Source organism: Pholcus phalangioides, unplaced genomic scaffold (assembly GCF_987345545.1).
Source record: "Pholcus phalangioides strain wild (caught in Gottingen) unplaced genomic scaffold, Ppha-v1.0 ptg000007l_1, whole genome shotgun sequence".
In the NCBI taxonomy this organism is placed as follows: Eukaryota; Metazoa; Arthropoda; class Arachnida; order Araneae; family Pholcidae; genus Pholcus; species Pholcus phalangioides.
In genome coordinates, this window is record NW_028301600.1 from 28,933,853 (window position 1) to 28,958,851 (window position 24,999).

Genomic DNA, 24,999 nt, shown 5'->3' on the forward strand with positions numbered 1-24,999 from the left:
GACACGGTCAGGGCTGTCTTAAAAGCACCATGGGCCCCCTGGGCCAAGTGATTATTTTTGAGGCCCTACCTAGAGAATTCTCGAAAATTTCACTTGTTTTTGTGAGGCCCCCGGACCCTGCCCGGGTAGACCCATGCGTTAAGACGGCACTGGACACGGTGAGATGTTAATCCACCTTTACTCATAAAACGTTGGTACATATATGGTATTGGTGGCAATAGACAGTATGTGGACGGTAAAGAAAGGAAAAGCAACGAAGTTTCGTCCCTGCAAAAATACGCTGAAACAAATCTGAATTCAAGAAATGGGGAGGGAGATGAGTTTTTATTCTTTTGTTGCTGACAACTATCCTTTGCCTATCTCCTGTATTATCTACTGCTATATTAGTTATGAGAAGTAAATAGTACTACTCAGATTTTCTTGCATTCTTTGTTTGAAAAAAAAGGGGGGGGGGGGTGTGGTAGAAATGACTAATGTTAATGTGTGTGGAAAAAGTGTTTTTTCTCTCCTCCGATCCGTATTGTTATTTTAAGGTCACATGGTAACTAGACTAACACGAGTTATCTCGTCCTCGTCAGGCAAGAGGTCGAATTGCTTTTGTAATTTCTTTTATACCGTTAGTGATATTGTTATTTTATTATTTTACTGTTAAGTCGTGCCTAGAACAAGACTTTCCTTATCGGTATTGATCAATTGTGTCCCGTTGATCGCCTCCACATGCGGTGCCCCCTCTTCACAGCAGCCATTTTATTACAAATTCATTGCATTTTAAAATAAATCGAGGGAAAAGAAAGTCAATCGTGAACTATAGAGATCAGAGCACTTTTGCGAGTGGCAAGATGTTTCAAAGTTTGTGAGTGTTTAAAATTCCCGCTTCACAACAGCTATAGTCTCTGTAACCGCGCATCACGTATTTTTTTTTCTCGCCCAAAGGCTAAGTAATTTAGGATTGTTCTGTTTTTAATTTTTTTCCCAATTAGCTAGTTCGTTTACCTATAATAATTTCTAAGATAGCACCTCTATCGCAATTATGTTACTCTACCACGGTACGTTGGTCTTTTTATTTATGAGGAAATAAAGGAAGAGGCGGCAAGGTCTCGCTTCTGACGTGATCCAGGCAATCCTCGAGTAGGAGGGATCACCGGAAATTGATCTGGAAGTGCAGTGAAGCGCCGTTATGGAGTTCCTCTGACGGTTAATTTACTATGGCGTCGATGTGATCTCCACTGTTTCTATCATCCACTTTAGTTGCATGTGTGGTTAAAATATAAGTGCTTAGTGTGACCGATATCCAAAACGCTCGGTTTGTAAATAAACCTAGGGTTACGTTTCCGCACGAAATCAACAAATGATTACAAGAGATCGTAAACGTTACTATTCAGTAATCAAATAAAAAAAATTGGTGAACATTCACATCTTACAGGGTATATTAATTTTTATTTTCACAGACTCTTGCTAACATCCTATAATACTCGTGCACTGAGATTGACTAGGCAAAAAAAAAAAAAAAAACTCCTCTGATTCATTTCTACATGTGTTTGATTATGGGTGGTTCCTTTAAAAAAAAAGAAAATAGGAATGTTTATTTTGTGTATGAAGTTGCAGCCAGTGTGACTTGGATTGACATTTGGCTTTCCTGTGACACATGTTCAGTTTGAATGCTTGAAGCCATGTTGGAGAAACTTTCTGCAGCAATTAGATGGTATTGAAGGGCATTTAGTTCATTCTAATTTATAAATTTTCAACTAGAAGTTTTGACAACTTGTTTCTAAGTTTCATATCAATACAGATTTTTTGAGAAACTGTTGAGAGCAGCTGTTTTTGAGTGATCATATACTGTTCATTACACACAAATGGTTTTTTTTTTCGGATACTAATTGGTGATTGTCATGACTTGATTTTTAGATTTTGATCTACTCAAGAAATCATCAAAGCCATGTTTTCTACACTTTGTGTTGAAATTATATTATGAAAATAATTGAAGACAACTATTTATAATACTCCATTTATTCACCTTATTAAAACTCTCCTGAATTGGATATTTTATGAATAAATTAAATTCACAACACTGAAAAAATTCTGAACTTCGCGAAACATTTCTGCACCAGGAATAAAAAAAAGCATTTTGACTGTCTCCAGCTATATAATATGTTTATTTCTTATTGTTCGGATGGAGTGGCTGTAAGTGTTATTCTCTTACATGTACACACTTTATAAATGAGCTATTTTGCAATACACTTGTATCGGTTTTTTAAAACTGATTAGTGTTATTTAGAAGCACTCATGGAGTTGAAGAGATCAACTATATGTTTATTTACAAGGACACAAATACTTGTATTCTTCTGTCAAAATCAACTCTGAGTTAGATAAAATTTTGCATGCCAACTGGTTGTAGGATTGTTTGTCTATATTTGTTGCCTTTCATGGAACGGATGCTTCTGAGGAAATAGTGATATATATCACGCATCATTTATTCAGTATGAATGATAGTGAAGATAAAAAGATAGGACATTTAATCATTGAACAAAATTATGTACATATGACATTTATTGGATTGTTACAGTACTGGTGAGTAATGCTATTTCACATGTGAATTTATTATTTATGTTAATGGTATTGAATCATATTTACAAGCTTACCTTTTTCTTTATTTGAAAGGAAAAAGCCTATGCTAATGCAGTTTCATATGCCTTCGCTATAGTTTCGCTCTAATGTTCTCAATTGAGATAGACCACAAATCAATTGAGATTCTCACATTTTTGGAATAAGTTTTAGATTTGAAAGAATAAAGAACAAATTATCTATGAAATAGATTTAAAAAAGTAGTTGAAAAGTAAGGCTTCCTTCTGAATACCCTATCAATGATTTTGAAAAAGCAAGGCAGAGCAGCTATAGTACAATCCCTTTATTCTTTGGCAACCTTTTTTGATGATTTCCTTTCTAGCCCGATAGGGTTTTTCTTCTTAGTCAACCATTTTCATCCATTGGTGTGTTTTTTTCTGTCCGTTATTATTTTTTAAATTATTTCCTTAGGCTTCTAAGTTGTCATTCCCTTTCTTACTCTTGTTTATTGTCTGAAGATGAAGTCACCCCCCTAGAGAGGTTGTAGTAATAATAGGCTTTTATATAGAGCAGAGTTTATATCGAGTTCATTAGCGTTTTGAAGCTTTTTGTTTGTTTGTTATACGTTGCATTATACATACTGTTTTCCCATTGTGTTAAATTCTGTTTTTCTTGTTAGAATATCTCATTTTGAATTTGTTCTTTGGATTGTATTTGGATTCTCTCAGGTTGTACATTTCACATTTTTATTTTATTAATTTTTTGCATACTAGGTATTATAATTTTAGTCCCCAATGCAATCATGTTTTTAATTGAACTCTGAGACTGTTTTTGACCAAACCCAGAGTTTTTTTTTTGCCGTATTGGTGACCTGGACGTGGTACCAATAATCCAATGCTTATAGTCACCCCATCTCAAAAATACAACAATTTATTGATATATATTGAGAACTAAATAACAAGAAGGAAGACATGTTTATATAATAGTGATACTAATGAAACTAATTTTTTTACAATCACTCACGAGAAGTGTGGGGGAGGGGTGCGCTATTTATATGGGCAAGAACGCTTTACACCTTGACCATTGTATTATTTAGGATTTTTATTTATATTCCAGAGAATATGTAGAAGAATATAAGAGAATATTAGACTGTTGTATTATTTACAACAATCATGGTTTTTAATGCAGTCAATGCTCATTATCATGACTCCACGTTATTGCTACCATTCCATTACAACGACCAGTAGGATAAGTTCAAAATGTTTCTCCTATTTTGATTATCATATGTGTTTTCCTTCTGATATAACGCCCATTTTTGATGGAAGAAGGGGGGATCGTTATAACGAGCATCGACTATATTTTCATTCCTGTATCTGTCTAAGGATGTCTTATTTTTAATATTGATCCCTTATTAATTCTAAGAATGTTTTATTTGTTATTATTTCTTGTTCGTTTTTATCTTTTTTTTTTTTTTTTTTTTTCATTTTAACAGTATTTTCCCTTTTTAGCGATGTGTTGGCAAATTTGTTTTCTTTGGCAAGAGACTTCCGAAAGCATGATTCAGTTTTACTCTTGGCAACTTCTTGTCATGCTTTCTGACATTTTTCTTGTCAAAGAAAAAAAACAACACATTGCCAAAAAGGGATTATACACTGCTCAAAACAATTAGGGGAAGCAAGCAAAAAAGTGAAAAAAAACCGTGCGAGACAGCCACGTATTGGCATACAATGGATAGTACACGTGTATCAATGCGCAATACAGAAAAAAGACGTAAAAAATTTGTAATTAAGCTTTAATTCTTTGAAAATATGGAAAAAACATGAAAAGATGATTTAGGGCAACAATTTGGTTACATGTAAATGATAAAAAAAAGTACCGTTTAGACATGATGCATGAGTTTTAATAGGGCGTGTGGTCTCCTCCGACACCTAAGACTGCTGCACACCTGTTTGCCATGGATGCGATGAGGTTATCGATCAGACTTTGGGGAATACTGTTCCACTCCTCAAGAAGTGCAATCTGCAAGTCTCGGACAGTAACAGGCGGCCTTGGTCGCGCAGCAATGCGTCGTCCGAGCATGTCCCAAACATGCTCGATTGGATTCAGGTCAGGAGAGCACGCTGGCCATTCCATACGCTGTATTGTTTCAGCTTCAAGCATGTTCTCCACCAAACGAGCTCTATGCGGTCAGGCATTATCATCCTGGAAAACAAAGGAGTCTCCAATGGCTCCAGCGTAAGGGATGACATGAGGTTGCAGTATCTCATCTGCATACCTTCGGGCCGTCAAAGTGCCATTCCGAATGATATGCAGGTCCGTACGTCCGCCTATGCTGATTACACCCCAAACCAGCTCGTCTGTATTGTGACCTTTCACGAACGAATGCGGGGTTATTTTGAGTGCCCCTATCCCTCCATACCAGAACACGTCGGGTGTCACACTCCAGACTGAATCGGGACTCGTCTGTAAACAGCACTTGGCTCCAATCATGTTGCTCCCAATCTCGATGTTCAGCAGCCCATCTTCTTCGGGCCGCACGGTGGCGTGGGGTCAACGGAATGCAGACCATTGGCCTACGTGCATAGAGCCCTCCCTCATGAAGCCGATTACGTACTGTTTGGCTGGACACCCTTCGTCCTGTTGCCAAGAGCAACCGTCTTTGCAGCTGCGTAACATTCTCTGTTCTGTTTAACCGGGCTGTTAACCGTACATACTGGTCATCAGTTGCTGTAGTGGCACGTGGCCGACCTTGCCCTGGTCGACGTCTAACATTTCCTGTTTCTTGGAATCGATTCCACAGCCTTGCAACAACACTTTTGGCGACTCCAACAGCGTCCGCGACACTACGCTGTGTTTGCCCGGATTCCAGTCTGCCTATAACACGCCATGCCATGGATTCCGGTAAATCACGTTGTTGAGACATCCTCAAGTCACCTTGTCTCAAAAAAAAATACTGCGCAATCGAATTTCACAGTTACGGCAGTAAAGCAGACGTTTCTGCAACATCCCGATTTCTGCCCTTATCTCCTTTTTCTGGTTTTTGACGTCATGAACTTTGATTTGCATATGAAGTTTTCTTCCGTTTCCTGCTAGGCTTTAAATTATGGATGATTCATTTTATGTTACTTATCGGTATACATCTTTGCGTAATTTTGTTAAAACCATGTGCTCCCCTAATTGTTTTGAGCAGTGTACTATAGCTGTTCCTTTACTTATAGGTCATTCTCATGAAATTGGACAAAAAATGAAAAAAAAAAAGCTCTCAACCAAAATATCCAAAAAAATTCTTAGGGACACTTCTTGACCTGCTAATAAATGGAATATAGTCAGCAATGAAGTTTGTTAAAAATTCATAATGAAAAAAATTAAATTTAACCATGTTGAGAGATAGAAAATCAAACGAGGTATTTTGCCAGTTTCAGCAACTTGATATTTATGTCAGACAATCGCAGTATGTTTCGTCTATTTTGGTAGCTTGTTTTCAACTTGGACAAGAACTGATACTCTCTCTCAACAATTTTTTTATCAATTGCATTTTTCTTTTTTCATTTGTGTTTCTCGCTCCTTTTTCGTCAAGTTTATGGGTGCAACAGATTTATAATTTGTCTCTCTTGCTAGAGCATGAGATGTACTTTCACTCAGTCATTTGATGAAACATTGCTGTAGCTTGATGTTGCAACCGAGAAATCTGAATTTTTTGACGTGAAAATATTTTTAAAATTGATGCCAGGTGTGGGGAGGAACTTGTGTCCACATGAGCAACAGTTTTGTCGAACTGATTTCAAATTTCAATAACTCCATCAAAAATAGGCATAGCGCTGCCATCTTGGTCTCATTTTAAAGAGGAAAGATGAAAGTTTGTGCTAGTATTTCAATATTTTTGGGGTAGCCTGATGTCAGGAACTGCGCACACGTAAAATGAACCAACGATTTTTGAGTTTTCGGATTTAACACGTGTCTATAAATAGGTTCATATCTCAAACTACTTATCCAATCCCAGTGAACCAAGTGTTGTTTTGAAGAGGAGTATACTGTAGCTCATTCTGAGTCCGTCTCAATGCATGGGCCCATCCGAGCACCTCAAGAGATGAGGGGCTTCGGAAAACCGAGAAGTAGTTGGTTTTTTGCGAGAATTTTCCAGGTAGAGCTGCAGAAAAATCACTTGGCCCATGATGCTCTTAAGACGGTACTGGATCGACCCAGACCTATTGGACCCACTTGGTATTCCCAATGCGGCGGCGGGTGCTCAAAATTAGACTCCCACCGAGGCTGACAACTACTTCATTAAAAGGTTAGGCAGTGTCTGACACTGCTGCAGCTATTTCTATGAAAACGTCAATCGTTTATAGTAAATTTTAATTATAATTATTTTTTAATTGTTTAATTCATTTGCAACTTCCATTTATTGAAAATATTATGAGAAGTAGGATAGGCTTTGAAAATATAATGAACCTCTTGCAAATGTCAAATCTATACAAGTTTTCCCTTGCATGGTTGATTAGTCCAAATCATTCACAAGTTTAAGTTTTAAGAATTTTTGAAGGTATGCACGTAAAGGCGTGTATACACTAGCCCGTCAATCTTGGAATGTACGACCCCCTGCAGTGGTTCTAATCTGTTTGTGGGTGCACAAACTTCCTTTTTGTTCGTTGAAAAAACCGATTCCAGGTGGGTCCAGTTTGAACAGCTCAAGAATTATTCACAACATCATGCAAATTACTGAACAGCCAATTGCAAAAGCTTTCATTGCATGATCTACACGCTAATTGTATGCACACCTTAAGAGGTCTAATGTAAGAGTTGAAATGTAAGTTGCAAATGAATTAAATGATTAAAAAAATTATAATTTAAATTTGCTATAAACGATTGATGTTTCCACGAAAATAACTGTGGCAGTGTCCGACACTGCCTAACCTTTTTGATTTTATCCCTCTTCCCAACTTATGATCAAACCTTCCTTCTGGTTACCTAATGGTAAAAGGACATTTAATAAAAGCATTTCTTTTTTTCCCGAATAAACTTAATTTGTGCATTAATTTTCAATTTAAATTTATTTAAAAGAAGGTTCAAGTGATGGCCACATTCGTCATAATCTTCTCAACATAAAATTTCATAAGTGGCAACTGGTGCTGTAGGACTTGAACCAATATTTTCCAAATGCCATTGAATGGGAGAAAAAGCTTGAGAAAATTTTCATTTGGCTATAAATTATTCATAAAAAAATATTTAAAATTATGATGAAATATGAAAGTATACAGGTCCTAAAAAATATATTATTGAAAATGAGAATATATTTTGATTTTTAGACAAAATTACTTTAAAATTTGAAAAATGGGCTGGGGAGAGCCAGGAGAAGGACATTTCTTTAACAAATGAAAATTTGAATTTAAAATCTATTGATAAAAAAATTAAAAACAGAATGGTGACTTCTAGAATATAAATAGAAAGTGACAAAAAAAAGTTCTGTGTCAAATATATTTAATGTAAACTGCTGGAGACACAATTTAGGGCAATTTCATGAGAATAACCTTTATACAAGTATTGTATAGGGCCTATATGTCCGTTATTCATAATACAGTAGGCCTATGTCTGTTTTCTTCTTCTTTTGTTTGTTTTTAATATTCTCATTCAATAGTTAAATATGATTACATTAAGAAACTGGCAAAAATGGGTTATTCTAGTCTTCACTAGTTTGACATTTTCTTTATTAATGTGATATGCATAAATTACGCTGTCATTTCAACAACAGCTGAGGCGCACACATTGAGAACCACTTATCTACACTGAATTACAATTGAATCAGTTGTAATTAAACCTATTCCCTCAACTTTGTTCAAACAAGAATACTTTATAGTCGATTCGTTTGTAAGTTTGCAGTGAAGGGAAAGCTATGAGGGAACATGGAATATCCATGTCTGCTCTATCGGTTGCATGATTCAGTCAAAGCTTAGAACTGTTGGTCCACATTACAGTATATATATTTTTGTTCGTCACATAAATTGTTCTTTTCCATAGGCTAGCAATCATATTTAATATTCCACTAATGATGGTTAATTCTTAATTCTGGCGTGGTGAAGATGGCTTGCATAGGAAAGATGTCTATTTTTTTTTAACCATTTCACATGCAGGAAGAAAAAAATGATAAAAACCCCCAAGCTCCTTGATGGCCTCACTCACTTTTGCTGGTATGTTTATTAGTAATAGATGTCTCCTAGGGGTGGCAGACATTGTTTATGTCAACAGAAACATTTTTCTGTAATCAATGAGTGAATGCTATCAGAGAATTCGTTGTGGCTTGATTCTGGGAAAGAAAGTATTGGATTAATGTTAATATGAATCTATGACTAAATTTAAAAATTCAGTAAAAAATTGTATCAGGGCTTCTTAATTTTTTAATTCAAATAAAATTTAAAAAAAAAGAGAGAATTTTAACGGAATACACTGATTGACTGTAACACGTAACAGATTTTTGGCAAGGAAAATTTCATAAAGCTGACATGTAGACACAGTTGCTACAGAGCATTGATAATGGCATCCAGTATTTTTCTAATTAGTTTTAAATTCAATCCATGTATTTTAAACAATGTGTCTCAGTATTTTTTCTAAAATCGTGAATAAGACTAACAATTTCTGTATGTATGCTTCTTAACAACCTCTGATATGGGGGAACTATATTCTGTAACACGAGGATACACTCACTACCCTTTGCTTCCCTGCAAACTTGACCACAAATGAATTACAATAAAATTTTGCATGGAAATCGACTACTTAAAATAATTTAATTTTTTTTTTGTTGGCATATCTTTTTCTTGAAATATTTTATGAAAATATTTCTTTTATATTTTTTCCAGGTTCTTCCTCAGATCATGCCTTAAAATTACTGTATAAATACTCAATATTGTGCAGTCAGCAGTAACCATGAAGAGTATCAGTGCTTTCTGCAAAACAAGTAAGTTTTGTTATTTTATTTATTCTAGAAATATCAATTGGAATTTGGCTCCTAAGAACACTTCTTTATGGTAAAAAAACAAAGGAGTTGATGGTTTATGTTTCTTCAAAAGCAAAGTGAATTTTCAAATTATGTGTACATATACTTAATTCATTCATCCTGCTTTTGACTAAAAAAAACAAAACAGGTGTCTAAAAACAGGTGTTCTCCATTGAAGATATTAAAGAAAAATCTCATAAGATGGATATATAACACTGAAATATGCGATAAAGCAGTACATAGCAGCAAAAAGAAAAAAACACATACTCGGTAACATACTGAACCCAAAGGGTACCTACAGCACCTCAGGTTCAAACTGGTTAACAGCACCAATAATATGTTGTGGGCCATGTCACAAACATATTAAATTAATTAAAATAAGTATTTCACATTTAAAATGTTCTGACTCTTGCATTGTGTCACTTTTCTATATTTTATTCAATTAAGCATTCAAACATATTAAAAAAATATCATCAATCAATTTCTTCAATCAAATCACTTTGAGTAATTGAATTACAACTTTTCATTCATGGTAAATGAATTCAAGGGAAAAAAAGTGAAATTAGCATTACAAAAAAATTACTGGAAAGTTGCTCAAAATAGAAATTGTAGTAAAAATTGGCAAACAAAACCAAAAGATAGCCTAACTTGTCAGCCAAAAGCCACTCAAACACAACACTCACCCACCATCGTCCTCTGCCTGAGGCACTCAGTGGCAGGAAAACTCTTATTTCATCATATTTTACTTCATTTTAATTTGGATTTCAAAGCAACTTGGGGCTGTCTGTCCAGGAAGAGCCAGACCTCTGAACCCTAAAGGTCTGTTTACATGAGAAATGGGGAAAAGCTTGTTTAAAACCTGCATAGGCTTCAATGACGAAGCAGACTGATATAATGTATATGCATATATATGAAATGACATCGTTATTATTGTGCCCCCAGACGTTCAGAGTCTATATCCACCTATGAAAATCTGCTTCAGTTTTGGCTAAAATCTGTTTACATGAAGCAGCATTTCAACCCCACTTTATTGAAGTCGTCAGAAGTTAGTGTGCATGAAGGATTATGAGAAAGGAGGTTCTAACCCTCGCAGATCCACAAGAAAAAAGGGACAATATCTGCTCCCTATTTTTTCCTTACGAAGGGAAAAAGTCGTCAAGCAGGTGCCAGAACTTTCAATGCTACTGAAATATTGCACATGTAAATGGGGCTTAGAAGTTCCTGCCAAGAAGTGTATGTATATTCATGTCAGGTAATTTTTCAACCAAGAAGAATAGATGTATGATTCACAAAAGTACATATAATAACTAAAACTGTTGGATAGAATTTTTTTAAATACAATATCTTATATAGCACATGGGTTTACAGTAGAAAATAGTAGTAGTTGGTACATTAATCAATCTGCTAGCTCAGCAGCATTTTCAAATTGTATGTGAAATTTTAAAAGTGTGACTTGCAATACGTGGATGTGTGTTCCAGAGACTGATGTCTATCAAAGTACACCATTTCAGCTCCAAAACATGGCTATCACGTTCTGTATTTGAGAGTGGTGATTTGCTTCGATTCTTTTTGCATTGAGGAGTCTGCTTAGTGATCAGATTTCTTAATTGAATTTTTCATTTCTGTCACACAAAAGTGAATGCTGATATACTGTTGAAATTATAACATTTACATAATAAAAGGATGAGCTAAGATTATCGCTGTTTTGTGAAGTAATCAAATTTATTGGGTTTTTTTATAGCCAAATGGCCCTTACTTTTGAAACATAACTCATATTTCATTGTAGTGATTTGAAAGAGAGATAAAAGCCTTGGAAGGTGGACAGATAAAAAAAAAAATCTAAATTTTTTTTTCTTTTTCATTTCAGGCAAAATTGCTCTTTGTTCATCAGGATGCCTTCTCAAAAGTCCACTCGCCTGTGATGATGCTGCTTGTAAGCTTTTGTTTTTGTCCTTGGAAGCCACGTGAGATGGCTGTCTTCTGTGGAATTCATCAGAAGAATTCAGATATGGAATTCCAAAAAAGTCCAATTCTTCTAAAAACTTGTAATTTCTATTATATAAATGTGATATATTTGTATAGCTGAAGGTATAGAAACTGTAAACGTGGTTGTGCCAAAAAAAGGTATGGCAAGAAAGTGTGATAATCAGCGTGCTTTCAACATAGCTGTTGTTGGGCTGTCTGGAACAGAAAAGGAGAAAGGAAGCACAGGTGTTGGAAAGTCTTGCCTCTGTAATCGTTTTATTCGCTGTCTAGCAGATGATTACTACACTGACCATATTTCTGTCTTGAGCCAGACAGATTTTAGTGGCAGAGTAGTTAACAATGATCACTTTTTATACTGGGGTGAAGTTTCAAAAGTATCTGATGAGGGTATTGACTTCACATTTCATGTGGTTGAGCAGACAGAGTTCATTGATGATTCATCATTTCAGCCATTCAAAAGTGGTAAAACCGATCCTTATTACAAGAGATGTAGTCAGACGAAGCTGACATCTGCAGAAAAGCTTATGTATATATGCAAAAATCAACTAGGTGAGTTATGAAATGTTAATTTTACTATATTTTTGTTTAATGTAGACATGGTAACTTCTCTAAAAATGATTGTAAATATGCATCAAGTAAATGAAAAAATGACTTATAAATTGTTAGCGAATTTGCAACTTGTATGTGTACAGAATTTTGTGTAAAGAGATGTATGTACAACTTTTTTGGCTTAAAATTTTTGTGGATTTTTGATTTTCTATCATATACTGAGTGATTCCATAATTCCCCTTGCCACATTTTACTGGGAACTGTTGATCCTAGAGACATACTTTCAATTAGAAAAAGTATCCAAATAACATAGAAACCTCAGATATGTTAGTCATATTGAGAGGGGTGCTATAGTTATTAAAATACAAAATCTATTTATACGGACATCCTATCCTCAAAAACCAAATGAGAAATATTGTCTGAGGCTTTCATGGCTGGCGTTAAATGACTTGCAAACGGTTTCCGGGTTATTAGGCCATGGTCTAGGAGATTTTCTTCCTGACGTTTCGCCCACAACTGTGGCAGGCATCATCTGAGGTTATTTGGACGTAAGTCTCCGCGGCAAGTGAGAAAGGCTTCGTACATCTACTGTCATCAACTTGTTCTCTATATGCATTTCTGAGACTTGATCGGCCACAGAAGAACCGCATTGGTTGGCTTGTGTGGATGTGTTGTGCGCCGATTGGCTGCAAGTGGTGTCTGGCGGCGATTGGCTGTCAAGGTCATTTTCTCTCTGGCATTCATCATCTGGCAGCTGCCGCCTGGGTAAAACGGAAAGTTCAGCCGTTGCAGAACATATGTGGGAAACCGGCCACAAAATTAAATTTGAAAAGACCGAGGTAATATCGTCGGAGGTAAACTACCATGCTCGTCTTCATAGAGAAGTCATTGAAATATTCAAGCACCACAACATGAATCGAAAGGAGGAGATGATGAAGGTGCATCCCACTTGGGTCCCGGTACTTCAGCGGCGCAGAGAGTCGAGATGTGCCTCGACAGCCAATCGTTGCCAGACACCACTTGCAGCCAATCGGCGCACAACACATCCACACAAGCCAACCAATGCGGTTCTTCTGCGGCCAATCAAGTCTCAGAAATGCATATAGAGTCGATGACAGTAGATGTACGAAGCCTTTCTCGCTTGCCGCGGAGATTTACGTCCAAATAACCTCAGATGATGCCTGCCACGGATGTGGGCGAAACGTCAGGAAGAAAATCTCCTAGACCATGGCCTAATAACCCGGAAACCGTTTGCAAGTCAACCAAATGAGAAAGTTGTTGCACCATCTCTCTTAAGGCCAACAAAAAAATTCAGAGTTTCTAAGTACAATATTTACAGAGATATTTTTGAATTAAAAAAATGGGAAAGAAGTATTGTTTGTTAATTTATGCTGCTCTTTCCCAAATTTCCTCCAATTTTTGAATTCAAATTTCTCTGCAAATATTGCACTTGCATGTGAAATTTCTGTTTTTTGGTCTCGGGACAGACAGGGAAATGACTTTCTACTTTGATTTTTGTGGACATGGTATCCGTATAAAAAATTTTTGTATTCCAATAATTATAGCGCGCGGTAGCCCAGGTTGATAAGATATTTGCCTGAAGTACCAAAGGATGTTTAGAGGTGTTGCGAGTTTGATACCTGGTTCGTCCTTGTCAGAAACTTTCTTGACACAGGTACAGCAGAAATGACATGACCACAGAAAAGATTTGCTACCGCAGGGAGTCCCACATTGACGGGTTAGTACATCAACCTCTCAATGAGTATGAAAAAAAGGCTGTCGTTCGGAATCTGCAATAAATTGTAGGTCCTGGTCTAGCCTTCGTGTGTAGAAAATGACCGTGGTGTGACAAAAATGATCAAATGATCCAATAATTGTACAACTCCTTGCAACATGAATGGCATATCTGAGTTCTACGTGTTATTTGGACACCTTTTCTAATTGGAAGTATGCCTCTAAGATCAGCTGTTTGCCAGTAAAATGCTGCAAGGGGAATTATGGCATCACCCTGTATACAGTGAAAGTCCTTTATAACGATCGGGGGGAAAAAATTCTAAGGCTTATTTCAATTTTTTGCTCTATCAGGGGAAATTTGTTGTAGAACATTCCTGTTTTATCTGCATTATTATCTTTTAGATAATTTTTTTTTTTTATATTAGTGAATAAAAAGGATCATTCCCCCCCCCAATCAAAAAAATCGATTCTTGGCTCAAAGCAGTTGATTTTCTCTCTAAAACATTTTTTCATTCTATAAAAATGATTTATTGCTCAATTTTATGGCTTTATGAACTCATTAACATCTTTTTGTTAATCTGTAGGTTTCCTTACCATGCTTTGTCCAGACTTTAAATAAACTAGCAGTAAAAGATTACTGTTGCCTGTTAGTCACTGGAATTGACAAAAGTTGAATGAAATTGTCTTGTGTCCCATAAGTATATTAGGAAAGCTCAAGAATATGTGATAAGGGGGGGGGGAAGGGTAGAAAAATTGACTTTTCTGGGTATCTTTTGTAAGCATTGATGGTAAGTGGTAACAATCAATGATAATCCGTCTTTATTTTTGTTCTTGAAGAAGAATGGGAAGAACAACAGATGTTTCAAAAATTTCATTGATGTTATAGGCGAAAGCTTCCTAATTGCGCAACTTGCTATAAACACATATTTTTGTATTTTTAACATTAGCGATTTGACACATAATCTCTTGTGATTCAAAATTGTAAGATTTTTATTGTATTGGCTTTTTTACTGTATTATGAAATTTAGCTAGGCAAATATTAGCTGCAAAAGTTGTTTATTTCAAATAGAAAATTCTGTAGTTTATAAAAATAGGTGAGGGCTTGATTTAAGTTTTGTTGAATTCACCATTCATTTCTCCTTTCTTTTTTATTTAGGCATTGAAAAAGAATATGAACAAAGGTTGCTGCCAGATGGGAAGTTAAATATTGATGGTTTTGTCTGTGTCTTTGATGTTAGTGATGTGCAAGGAAGGAGTCTAGAAAAACAAATTGAATTCACAACACTTATTTTAAATAACCTCGTTAAGACAAAAAAGCCCATTGTTCTTGCTACAACAAAAAATGATGAGGCTAAAGAAATGTATGTGAAAGAAGTAGAACGTTTGGTTGCAAAAAAAGAATTCAAAGGCAACATTCCAATTGTGGAAACATCATCCCATGAAAATGTTAACGTGGACCTATGCTTTATAGCAGTTGCGCAAATGGTAGATAGAACTAAAGGTAAATCTAAAATTGTGCCATTTTTGGAAGCAGCAAGGTCTAGGAAAGAAGTTTTGGACTTTTGTACTGAAGCTTATCAGTCTTTGATTCGTGCACAAGTAACTGACTATCGTGCAATATGGAGTCAGGTGAATAAGAAATTTGCACAAAATCAAGACTTCATTCATTATTGTGAACTTTTTGGTCACGATGCTGCACAAAAGATGTTCAGAAGACATGTTAAAAAGCTTAAAGAAGAATACATTGGTAGAAAGCTACAAATGTACATCAGGATATTACCCGAAGTACTTGGGGAATTACTGCCAGATCTTGCAAGCATCGGTGATGGGTTAGTATATTTCATCTGTAAGATCTTGTGAGTTTTCCTTAAACTTTCACTGTATGATAAAAGAAAAGTCGCAGTATATTGTACTGTACCTCTATTATTGAAGCCTCACTAGGGAGTAAGTACTATGATGAGAGGCTGTTCCTGTTGAGCTTATTTAAAACATTGTGTTCACAGCAGTACTGTGCAGCAACAAAATCAAGTTAGCAGAGTGTCTCAGCATATTTATCGAAGCTGTGAATGCTAGCCAATCTCCCCATTAAAAAGTCTCGCCACAGTGAGCAACAGGCTTATGTTCAATCATAACACTTTACTCACAATTTTAAATATAGATGACATCACTGAAAAAATCTGACACCACTAGATACACACTCATACTTCTGGCACAATTCACACGGTAGTAAATTGTGCTGGCTTTCATATTTAAATGACAGACTTTATCCATCAATGGATATTAGCTTCTCTGAAGACACTGGGGATGTTTAAAACACACACACACATTAGATAAATAAAAGTCATAAAATATTGACAGAAAGACCACTAAGCATCATTCAGATGCTTGGATTGATTACTACCAATCCAAACCTAGGGAACTTGTTAGAGAGAAATCAGTAGTAATTCAACTCTGCCTTGAACCTCAAAGATTATAAGTGAAAATTGATATGAATCTGGCCAAAAATAACTTTTGAGGTATTGCATAACATCATAAACTTATTACATCGGGTCTAATTCATGCTGAAGGTAGTCCAGTGAAGTGTTCGAATATGCTACTTTTCTTATTGGTCAGGTAATGTAATAAATATGGGTATTTTTCATCCTTAAATTGATAAACAGATCAGTTTTAAGTTTTTTAAAAATTTCAGGATATTCTAATTTTTCCAAACAAACATCAGGAGTGGAAAATCTGCTACAATTGCTGCAAGCTGCTACAATTTCCAACGTCTGCTATATTTTGCTACAATGTCTGGCCTTTTGCTACATTTTGCTACTGGAATTCTTCAATTCTGCGTCATCTTGGGCCAAAAACAAAATTTTCCCTTAAACTTTCAAGTTGCATCACAGTAGAAGCTGATTTTTCGATAACATCATTTGTCCTCCCTGTAATTTGATTTCTTAGGGCCCCCTCCTCAGGATTCGGCGCCCAGGCTTCTGACAACGTGTAAAATAGAGTCAGATTGTACAAATTGCTGCTCATTCGCAAAACAGTGAAAAAAAACCTTCAATCGCAGTTTCCAGCTATTTTTTTATGAAAAAAAGTTGGTTCTTTTGATTTATGTATTCCTTACATTAATTATTTTATTTTTCCACCCTTCAAGCATACAAAACCATTTTGATATTTTGGAACACATTCAATTCACTTTATGAATTTTTTTTAGTATGAATGTGCTTAGAAGGAATGTCAGAGGAAACAAGTAAATTTCGGGCATACAGTAAAATTGGGTGTTCTAACTTGAACATTTTATTTATTTAACAAAAAAGAAATTTACAAACATATAAAAAGTAGATAGAACTGGTCATCCAAGGTGAACATGATTGTCACATACTGGATGATTTTTTCATAAAAAAAAGTACAATGTGTGAAGGAGAAAAAAAATTGTATATACACAGGGATTTATAAAAGTATAAGTAAGTAGTACGATTTCTATTCTTTTGAAGAGAGATGGAAGGAGTATAATAGTCATTAGAAAAATTAGCCTTATAATTTTCTTCTGTGGTGATATTATAGGTTTTGAGTTAGTCAAATAATCACTACTTCAAATAGGTAGACCGTATAATGACTAAGAATGTAACAGTGAGAGTAGTAAAGGGTGATTGGAAAAAAGAGCAATTAACAAAATATTTTAAAAAGTCAAATTTATACATTGTAAATCTTAATTTGATTTGTAGATTATGAACATGAGATTTCCATTTCATATCAGTCAATATAATATTGACCTAGATATGATAGGCCCAGATATTTTATGGTATTCACTTGTTCTAATTTATGAGTTACAATCAGTGTTAATGTTACATATAGGTTTATGAGCATAAAGTCAATATTCAAAGGAGGAATTTTATGTAAAGAAAAGGCGATATATTTACTTTTAGAGATATTAAGTTGTCGATCATTTGCATGAAACCAGTCTCTAATTTTTATCATGTCAGAATTTACTGTATTTTGGAGAGTCAAAAAGTAGCTGAGAGTAAAGAATATCTTCAGCAAACGTGATTATCTTGCTACTAATTATGAGATCACACATCATTTATGAATATATTGAAGAGTAGGGGCCAAGAACATCCCTGGGATACTCCTCTGTTAACCCCGAAGAAATTACTTGAATGAGAGTCACATCTTACTTTCTGTGATCTGTTCGTCAGGTATGATACTACTACTACTTCACCAAACATGCACCTCGTACACATTCCTTTACAGAATTTCTAACGAATCGACACATGCCAGAAGGTGTGTTCTGAGTGTATGTTTGGCCCAAACGTATTTATGTTGTCTGAATTATGCTTGTTTCTTGTTAATGCTTCCATCTGACCCTAGTTGCATCTGAGATAGTGCACCGTTGAACTCGTAAGAGAATCGTGGGTTGTTCGAACCAAAATGAGCGACCTTGCACTTATCAACGCTAAACGTCATGCTCCATTCATTTGCCCTTTCTGCAATCCTGTTTAAGTTGTTCTGGAGCAACTCCCTATCGTTTTGATTCCCGATTACCCCCATTAGCTTCACATCATCTGCGAATTTGCTAGTAATCCCATCGATACCCTGATAGAGTTTATCGATAAAAAGTGAAAAATGTATGGGGCCAAGGACACTTCCTTGATGAACTCCACTTGTGACCCTGTCCAACCAGAGAATTCCCTGTTCACCATAACTCGTTGCGACCTATCTCTCAACCACTATTCTACCCAATTCAGCAAGTTGTCCCCGATTCCAATCTCATGTAAACGCTTCAAGAGTTTGCCATGTTGGACCCGATCGAATGCCTTCTGGAAATCAAGGTAAACAACATCTACATTTTTGCTCTTACCCAAAGCCCTAGTCACGTGATCATAGAAGCAAAGGAAGTTAGTTACACATGACTTCCCCTTCCTGAATCCATGCTGATTATCCGACAACACATTATTCTCGTCTATCCACTTCACAAACTGCCTTTTGATGATAATTTCCAAAATTTTCGAGATGGAGCTCGTGAAACTCACTGGACGATAATTGGGCACAGCTTCTCTACTACCCTTCTTAAATATTAGAACAACATTAGCAAGTTTCCAATCCCTTGGGACGATGCCCTCAGCAACACTACTCCTGTATATCTGTGTGACTGGCCCCAACAATTCATTAGCACATTCCCTGAGGACCCTGGGATAGATATCATCATTATATATGTACTAAAATCTAGTAAAGCAGCTTCAGTGTTATGGTTAGCAAGAAACCCATGTTGATTGGGGGAAAAATTTATCCCAGACTACAAATTCAGAGAACAAAAGCCAAGACAAATTTCTTATAAAAATGTGATCAATGCATGATTTAGAGCAGTGTTTCCCAATGTGGGCAACATCGCCCTCAGTGTGCAATAGAAGCTATGGGTATAGCATTAGGATCCTATGGGTTCGCTTCAGTTGAGGGGGCAATGAGAAAAAAAAAAATTTCTTAAGGGGGTAATGAAGCAAAAAGTTTGGAAACTCTGACTTAGAGGAAGGTCTAGTGGTTAGAGATACCATAGGTAGGAAACTATTGCTTGATAGGAGATAAAGATATTCATAATGGTTAATATTAATTTGGTACAGTATATTTATATTAATATCACCAATAATATCATGGTTTTGTGTATTAGCTAATAAAGTTTCGAACTCAAGAAGAAAATCTGAAACAGTGAAGGCATGAGACCTATAAATACAGATTATTAATAAATTAATTGAAGGTTTGAGAATCTGCTTCAATCTGAATCAATTTCAGCAGTATTAATTTGCACTGGGTTAATCAAAACAAACCTGAGGCATGTTTTTTGAGAAAATGCAACACCACCAGAATTATATGATCAACAGCATGAGAATTTCTGGAAACCATTGATTTACGAATCACAATTAAAAGTTTTTGGGGCAATTTCATTTATTTTTAATTATCATGTATAGTATGCTTTAGTTAGATTCTAGTTTTAAAAATGTAATGGTTTGAACGGCTTAGTGCTATGCTCAATTTTCAACCATAAACAGTCATTGATGAAAATGCACTCATAGACTCTCCTACTTTGATATAAACATTATACTGTACCATAATTGTTTGCATTAAAAAAAACTGGTATGGAATTCAAACATGATTTTAAAAAATTTAACATTATTTTTTTTCTTTTCTTTCCTAGTGTTATGTGAGATTTTATTTTTTATTAATATCTGTGGAGGAAGTTGAAACACATCAAATGAAAAATAAAGAATAGAGTACCTTCTCTTCCTCCCCCCCCCCCAACTCCGTATAAATTTTGAAAATTCATAAAAACCAGAAAAATAACAAATAAAAAACAATTTGCAGGGTTAGCATCATTAGGTCACAGGAATTTTTTTAAGATGGAAAAAATAACTTAAAAAACAGCTGATAGGTGGCGCTGATGTACACAAGTTGAAGAAAAGATATGCAAATAATGAACAGAATTCCTCCAAATCTTTTATTACAACAGTATGTGTTGCACATGACCACCACCACAGGAGCTAACACATTGCAGGCCAGTCACAAATCCAGCAACGGCAGAGTGCAGCAGGTCTGGATGTATACATGACACTTCTTGGCGAATCGCATCTTCCAGTTCCGACAGATTGGATGGATGTTATTTGCATATCTTTTCTTTGACTTGTGTATGTCAGTGCCGCCCATCGGCTGTTGAGTTATTTTTCAGTCATAAAAAAAATTCCAGTGACCTAGCAATGCTAACCCGGCAAACCGTTTTTTATTTTGGTTATTTTTCTGGGTTTTTATGAATTAAAGTTTCTGCAGACTTTTTGCCCACCCCATATAATATCACAGTGGTTGTTCTATGTGTTCGGAAACTTGAGAAATTACTTATTGCAAGTGAGAGAATACTGCTAAATGAAGCTTGTGGCATGACGAAAGATTTCATATCATTTCATCCTTTAATTGTGTCGAAGATGACAAGCTGGTATATTCAGGACTTGCAAAGAACAATTATCCATTCATCAAGTGTTTGTTTAGTAGTATATGAACAATATTTTGATATGGATATCAAAAACGATTGCTATTCATCATTCCAGATAGTTTTAAATTCCAGTCTGTCTAGTGTTGAATAATGTGAATGTGTGTATTCCCCCCCCCCCTGCTATAAAAACTAGTTTAATTTTTGTAACTTGCAATTACTTTTATTTTCAAGTGAATGGAAAAATGTTAGAGCTAAACTCCAGCAGCATCCAGACTTCAACCAGTATTTCTTGGAAAGTCCAGATGAACAACCATGGCAAGAAAGTGATTTGGTTGACAGCAATGAGACACGTATTCCTCTAGACATACTGGATTCTCCTGAAGCTGAAGCATGTTTTGAAGAGCACAAGGCTAACCTGGAAGCAGATGAACACCGTCGAGAGTTAGTGTGGTTTTAAATAGTATTCATAATCCCTAGTTGGGGATTCAACCCTCCTCTTTATACCTCCACTAAAACAAAAAATATAAATAAAAAGGTTAAGTTTTTATGATGAATGGTTTTTAGGCTAAAAGGCTATTGTATGTTGAGTATTCATTTGAAGTTTTTGAATTGTAGGCCTCTGCCAAACAATATTGAATAAATAAAGTGGGAGAAAGGAAAGAATAATCCTACTTATGTTGCTTTACAAATTCCGAAACCTCAATAAATGTGTTTCAATTTAAACTAATCAAAATAGATTTATTTCTTCAAGTAAATTAAATGTGTACATGTGTTACTGGCTACTGCCCAAGTCTAGGCACTTTGTGAAGTGGCCAACCAGTTTATGAACTGGCCATTGACTGAAGTGTGTAGTAACATAATGCATACAAGCCAATGTGCATAACATATATATATATATTGAAATTTGAGAATTTTTATATTTTTAAGTGGATTATTCTAAAATTTCAATAATGATCTTTTGAAATCGAAACATTAAATGCTGTAAAATCTGGTTAAATGTATAGGCAGGGGTAGTGTATATAATAATTTATTTGTTTAGGCCGAAGCCCCAGAATTTGTACAACAATTTACATTGCAAATAAATACAGTTTTAAGGCAACATCGACGAGAAGAAAAAAATTACAAAGGTGAGTACAAAGAGGAAAAAAATAATTAAACCAAGGGTGACAAAGGACGTAGGGAGAGGGAAAAAGTATATTGTGCAAAAAAAAGACTGAGAGACTAAGCTAATTTAAAAAAATGTATCCCATGCAATAATATGACAAATATGCAATTAAAAAAAAACAAATTATGAATCTCAAAATACACATATTATTTAAAGTCAGGAGTATTTTAATTGTTTACAAAAAATATATATATATATACATATAGATGACTTGCTCTTTCTAGTATTCTCAGCTTATGAGAGAAAAATCAGGATTTCAAAACCGTCATCGCGTTAAGATCTAAAAATATAATCTTATGTGGTTTATTTTCTATCAAATATGCCGCCTCTGAAAGAAATCAAAATATATTGAACATTGAGCGATGACAATCTTATTCCCTGTAATGATTCACATGAGCAAAACACATGTAGGGCTGGGCTAGTGAAAATTATCATTAAATTAAGGCTGCTAAAAATTATGAATGCAGCAAAAATTTATATTTTCGGCATTACTTATAAAGACCTGCCTACTCTCCAGATTTCGGCAGAAAATTAGATTTTAAGTGAGCTTTCACGTTGTCACGTCAATGACTGCTGTTGTCGTTAGAAAAAACACCCATAGAGGACAACCGTGGTCATTTCCATCTAGCAGTCGTAAAAAAAATCTCTGTGGGGTACCCCCCTTGGGAGAATTTCTGGATTCCAAAAGTTAGCACGTCAAAAGTTGGCTGTAATTTTTGTCAACCAAAGATTGAAATGTTTGCTTTTTGATTTCTGAGAATCTTTAAAATCTAACAAATTCACGAGCAAGATGAAATAGAATAATTGAACACTAGAATTATACAGTGTGATTTGTATAGAATCGGCCCTACATACAGTGCACCTTAATATATAGGCCCACTAGGTCATGGCCCCTGGGAGCCTCTTGAAAGTGAGATCTGATTAAAATTTTTAAAAGTAAACTTGTCTCGCCAGTTGAAGGTCTCAGAAAAATCATTTTGCCCAGGATGTTTTTAAGAACACAGGCACTGGCCACATAATATTTATTACAAAAGATACTGTATAAAACAATTATGTACAGTTTAATGTCGTTGTAATAGACTAATAGGGGCTCAAGGTTGTCCTTTTTAATGAAATTCTAGTTTATAACAAATAATTCTTATAGGGTGTAATGCAGCATCCGTGTGTACATCCGTGAAAGTATGGTAGTTAGCTATAAAAAGAGATTATTATATAATCCAATAAAAAAAAAAACAGTCTTCAACAAACATTGAATTGAAAAAGATGTTACACATATATATATATTGTATAATCTTTATGTAGAACAAGAAGGATTTGGTTCATGTGTTGATTGCTTGTATCTTTTAATTTGAAAAATTACTTTCTGTTGCGTGTGTTTTGCTGCTTATTTCTTCAGTTAATCATTGCCGGAGGTGTTCATAATATGCAAGCACATTTTCATTTGTTGATTGTTAATCAGAATATACAAATACAAACACAAAGGCCCACAGCAGGCAAATTGCCCAATGAGGTGGCTAAGATGCCCATAAAAAATATGGATATGTCCAATATATAAAAGCATATATCATGAAAATTTGTATATAATACACTGCCTATAAAAAAGATTATGACTGTCTTATCTAAGTATGGATAGCTTATCGATTTATCCCAATATGTTTATCATACTTCTTTTTAAACATCAATTGTATTGGAATTTACAACGTCCGGGGGTAAGCTGTTCTATTTATTAACATTTCTTCAGAGAAAAATTCCCTGCAACACAACCTGGAATTGTCTCTTACCTAACAATATTGGTGTCCCCTTGTCAAAGCAGTTGATTGACAGTGTATTAATAACTTGCGGTCCATCATCCCATTGAAAATTTTATACACTTGAATCATATCCCTGACTTGCATTCCTCCAATGTAAACATTCAAGAAATCAAGTCTGTCTTCATTTTTTTTGTGTGTTAACAAGAGCGCACGTAGCTCTTCTCTGCACCCCTCAACCAAGTCACTGTCCCTCTGTAAGTATGGTCTCCAAAACCTTATGGCCAGAGTTGTAGTGATTTAAATCATGATTTTATCAACTGATATAAAGAAATAACTGATTTAAATCAATTTATATTTCAGATGTGAAAAATCATCTGTTTTGATTGAGTAAAATTATTTATGAAGCTTTAAGAAGCGATTTGAATTTTTCTATTAAATTATTTTAAATATTATATTTTTAAATATTTATAGTATTATAATATATAAAATCAAATATCAGAAATGCTGTAGTCATACAGATTTAGCTGATAAATGGTTACCCAAGATTTACAATGATGAAGTTAAGGGATTTAAAGCTGAGTTAGAAAATCAGTTTCCATGATACACAGGATCAAAACTTGTGTTAAGTGATCAAAATAAAGTGTTTCTAGTGAAGCAAATGAACAATTATTTAAGTTAAAATTATTCAATACTGCTGTAAGATATACTGAGTGATTCAGAAAAGATGGGGAAAACTTTGAGGTGATGGTACACACCAATACAAACAATTGTCATCAAAGAATGCATGGTTTAACATGAAATGCGTGGTTCAAAACGGCTGCTCCCCAAACGTCAAAATGGCATTCCTGCTGAAATTTATTGAGAGAAAAATACCACCATGCATGAAAATGCAACCTGGGGAAGAAGAAACTGTATGCAAATCATCTTGCAAATCATATGCAAATCAAAAAACCTGCTAGAACAGCAGGTGTAGAAGACGAGATTTTGGAGATGGTGGAAGATCAGCCAACTACAAGCACATGAGCCTTGGTGTGCTCGGTTTTACTATGTTGCACCCTGTAGCATGTTTGCATTCCATTTTAGACCATGCATTTTCTTTGATGTTGTTTCTTTTTGTGTGCACTACCACCTCTTAAAGTTTTCACATCTTTTCTGAATTACCCTGTATATTCAAGAAATGTGTAAGGTTTTTTTTCTCCTTTTCTTAATAAAATGTTCTGATATATTTCACAAGTATATGATTCTTTAGTTTGCAAATATTTTTTAAATAGCTGTCATTCTTTTAAGTTAAAATTTCTTTAAC

The 24,999-nt window shown here is 35.0% G+C and overlaps 1 protein-coding gene across 14 annotated transcripts in view; it reads left to right on the forward strand.

Annotated features, from left to right (window-relative positions):
- Positions 1-24,999, forward strand: part of RhoGAPp190 (Rho GTPase-activating protein 190) — a 231,649-nt gene that overhangs the window by 16,181 nt on the left and 190,469 nt on the right. For 11 of the 14 annotated variants that reach the window (XM_089232991.1, XM_089232992.1, XM_089232978.1 and 8 more), the window contains exons 2-5: positions 9,414-9,511; positions 11,418-12,085; positions 14,976-15,648; positions 21,012-21,221. In XM_089232991.1, coding sequence (XP_089089117.1) covers positions 11,677-12,085; positions 14,976-15,648; positions 21,012-21,221 — 1,292 coding nt within the window. In that variant the 5' untranslated portion in view covers positions 9,414-9,511; positions 11,418-11,676. Of the gene's footprint in view, positions 1-1,152; positions 2,569-9,413; positions 9,512-11,417; positions 12,086-14,975; positions 15,649-21,011; positions 21,222-24,999 lie in introns of those variants that run through there. The other 3 variants (XM_089232979.1, XM_089232980.1, XM_089232981.1) reach the window with 3 other exon arrangements.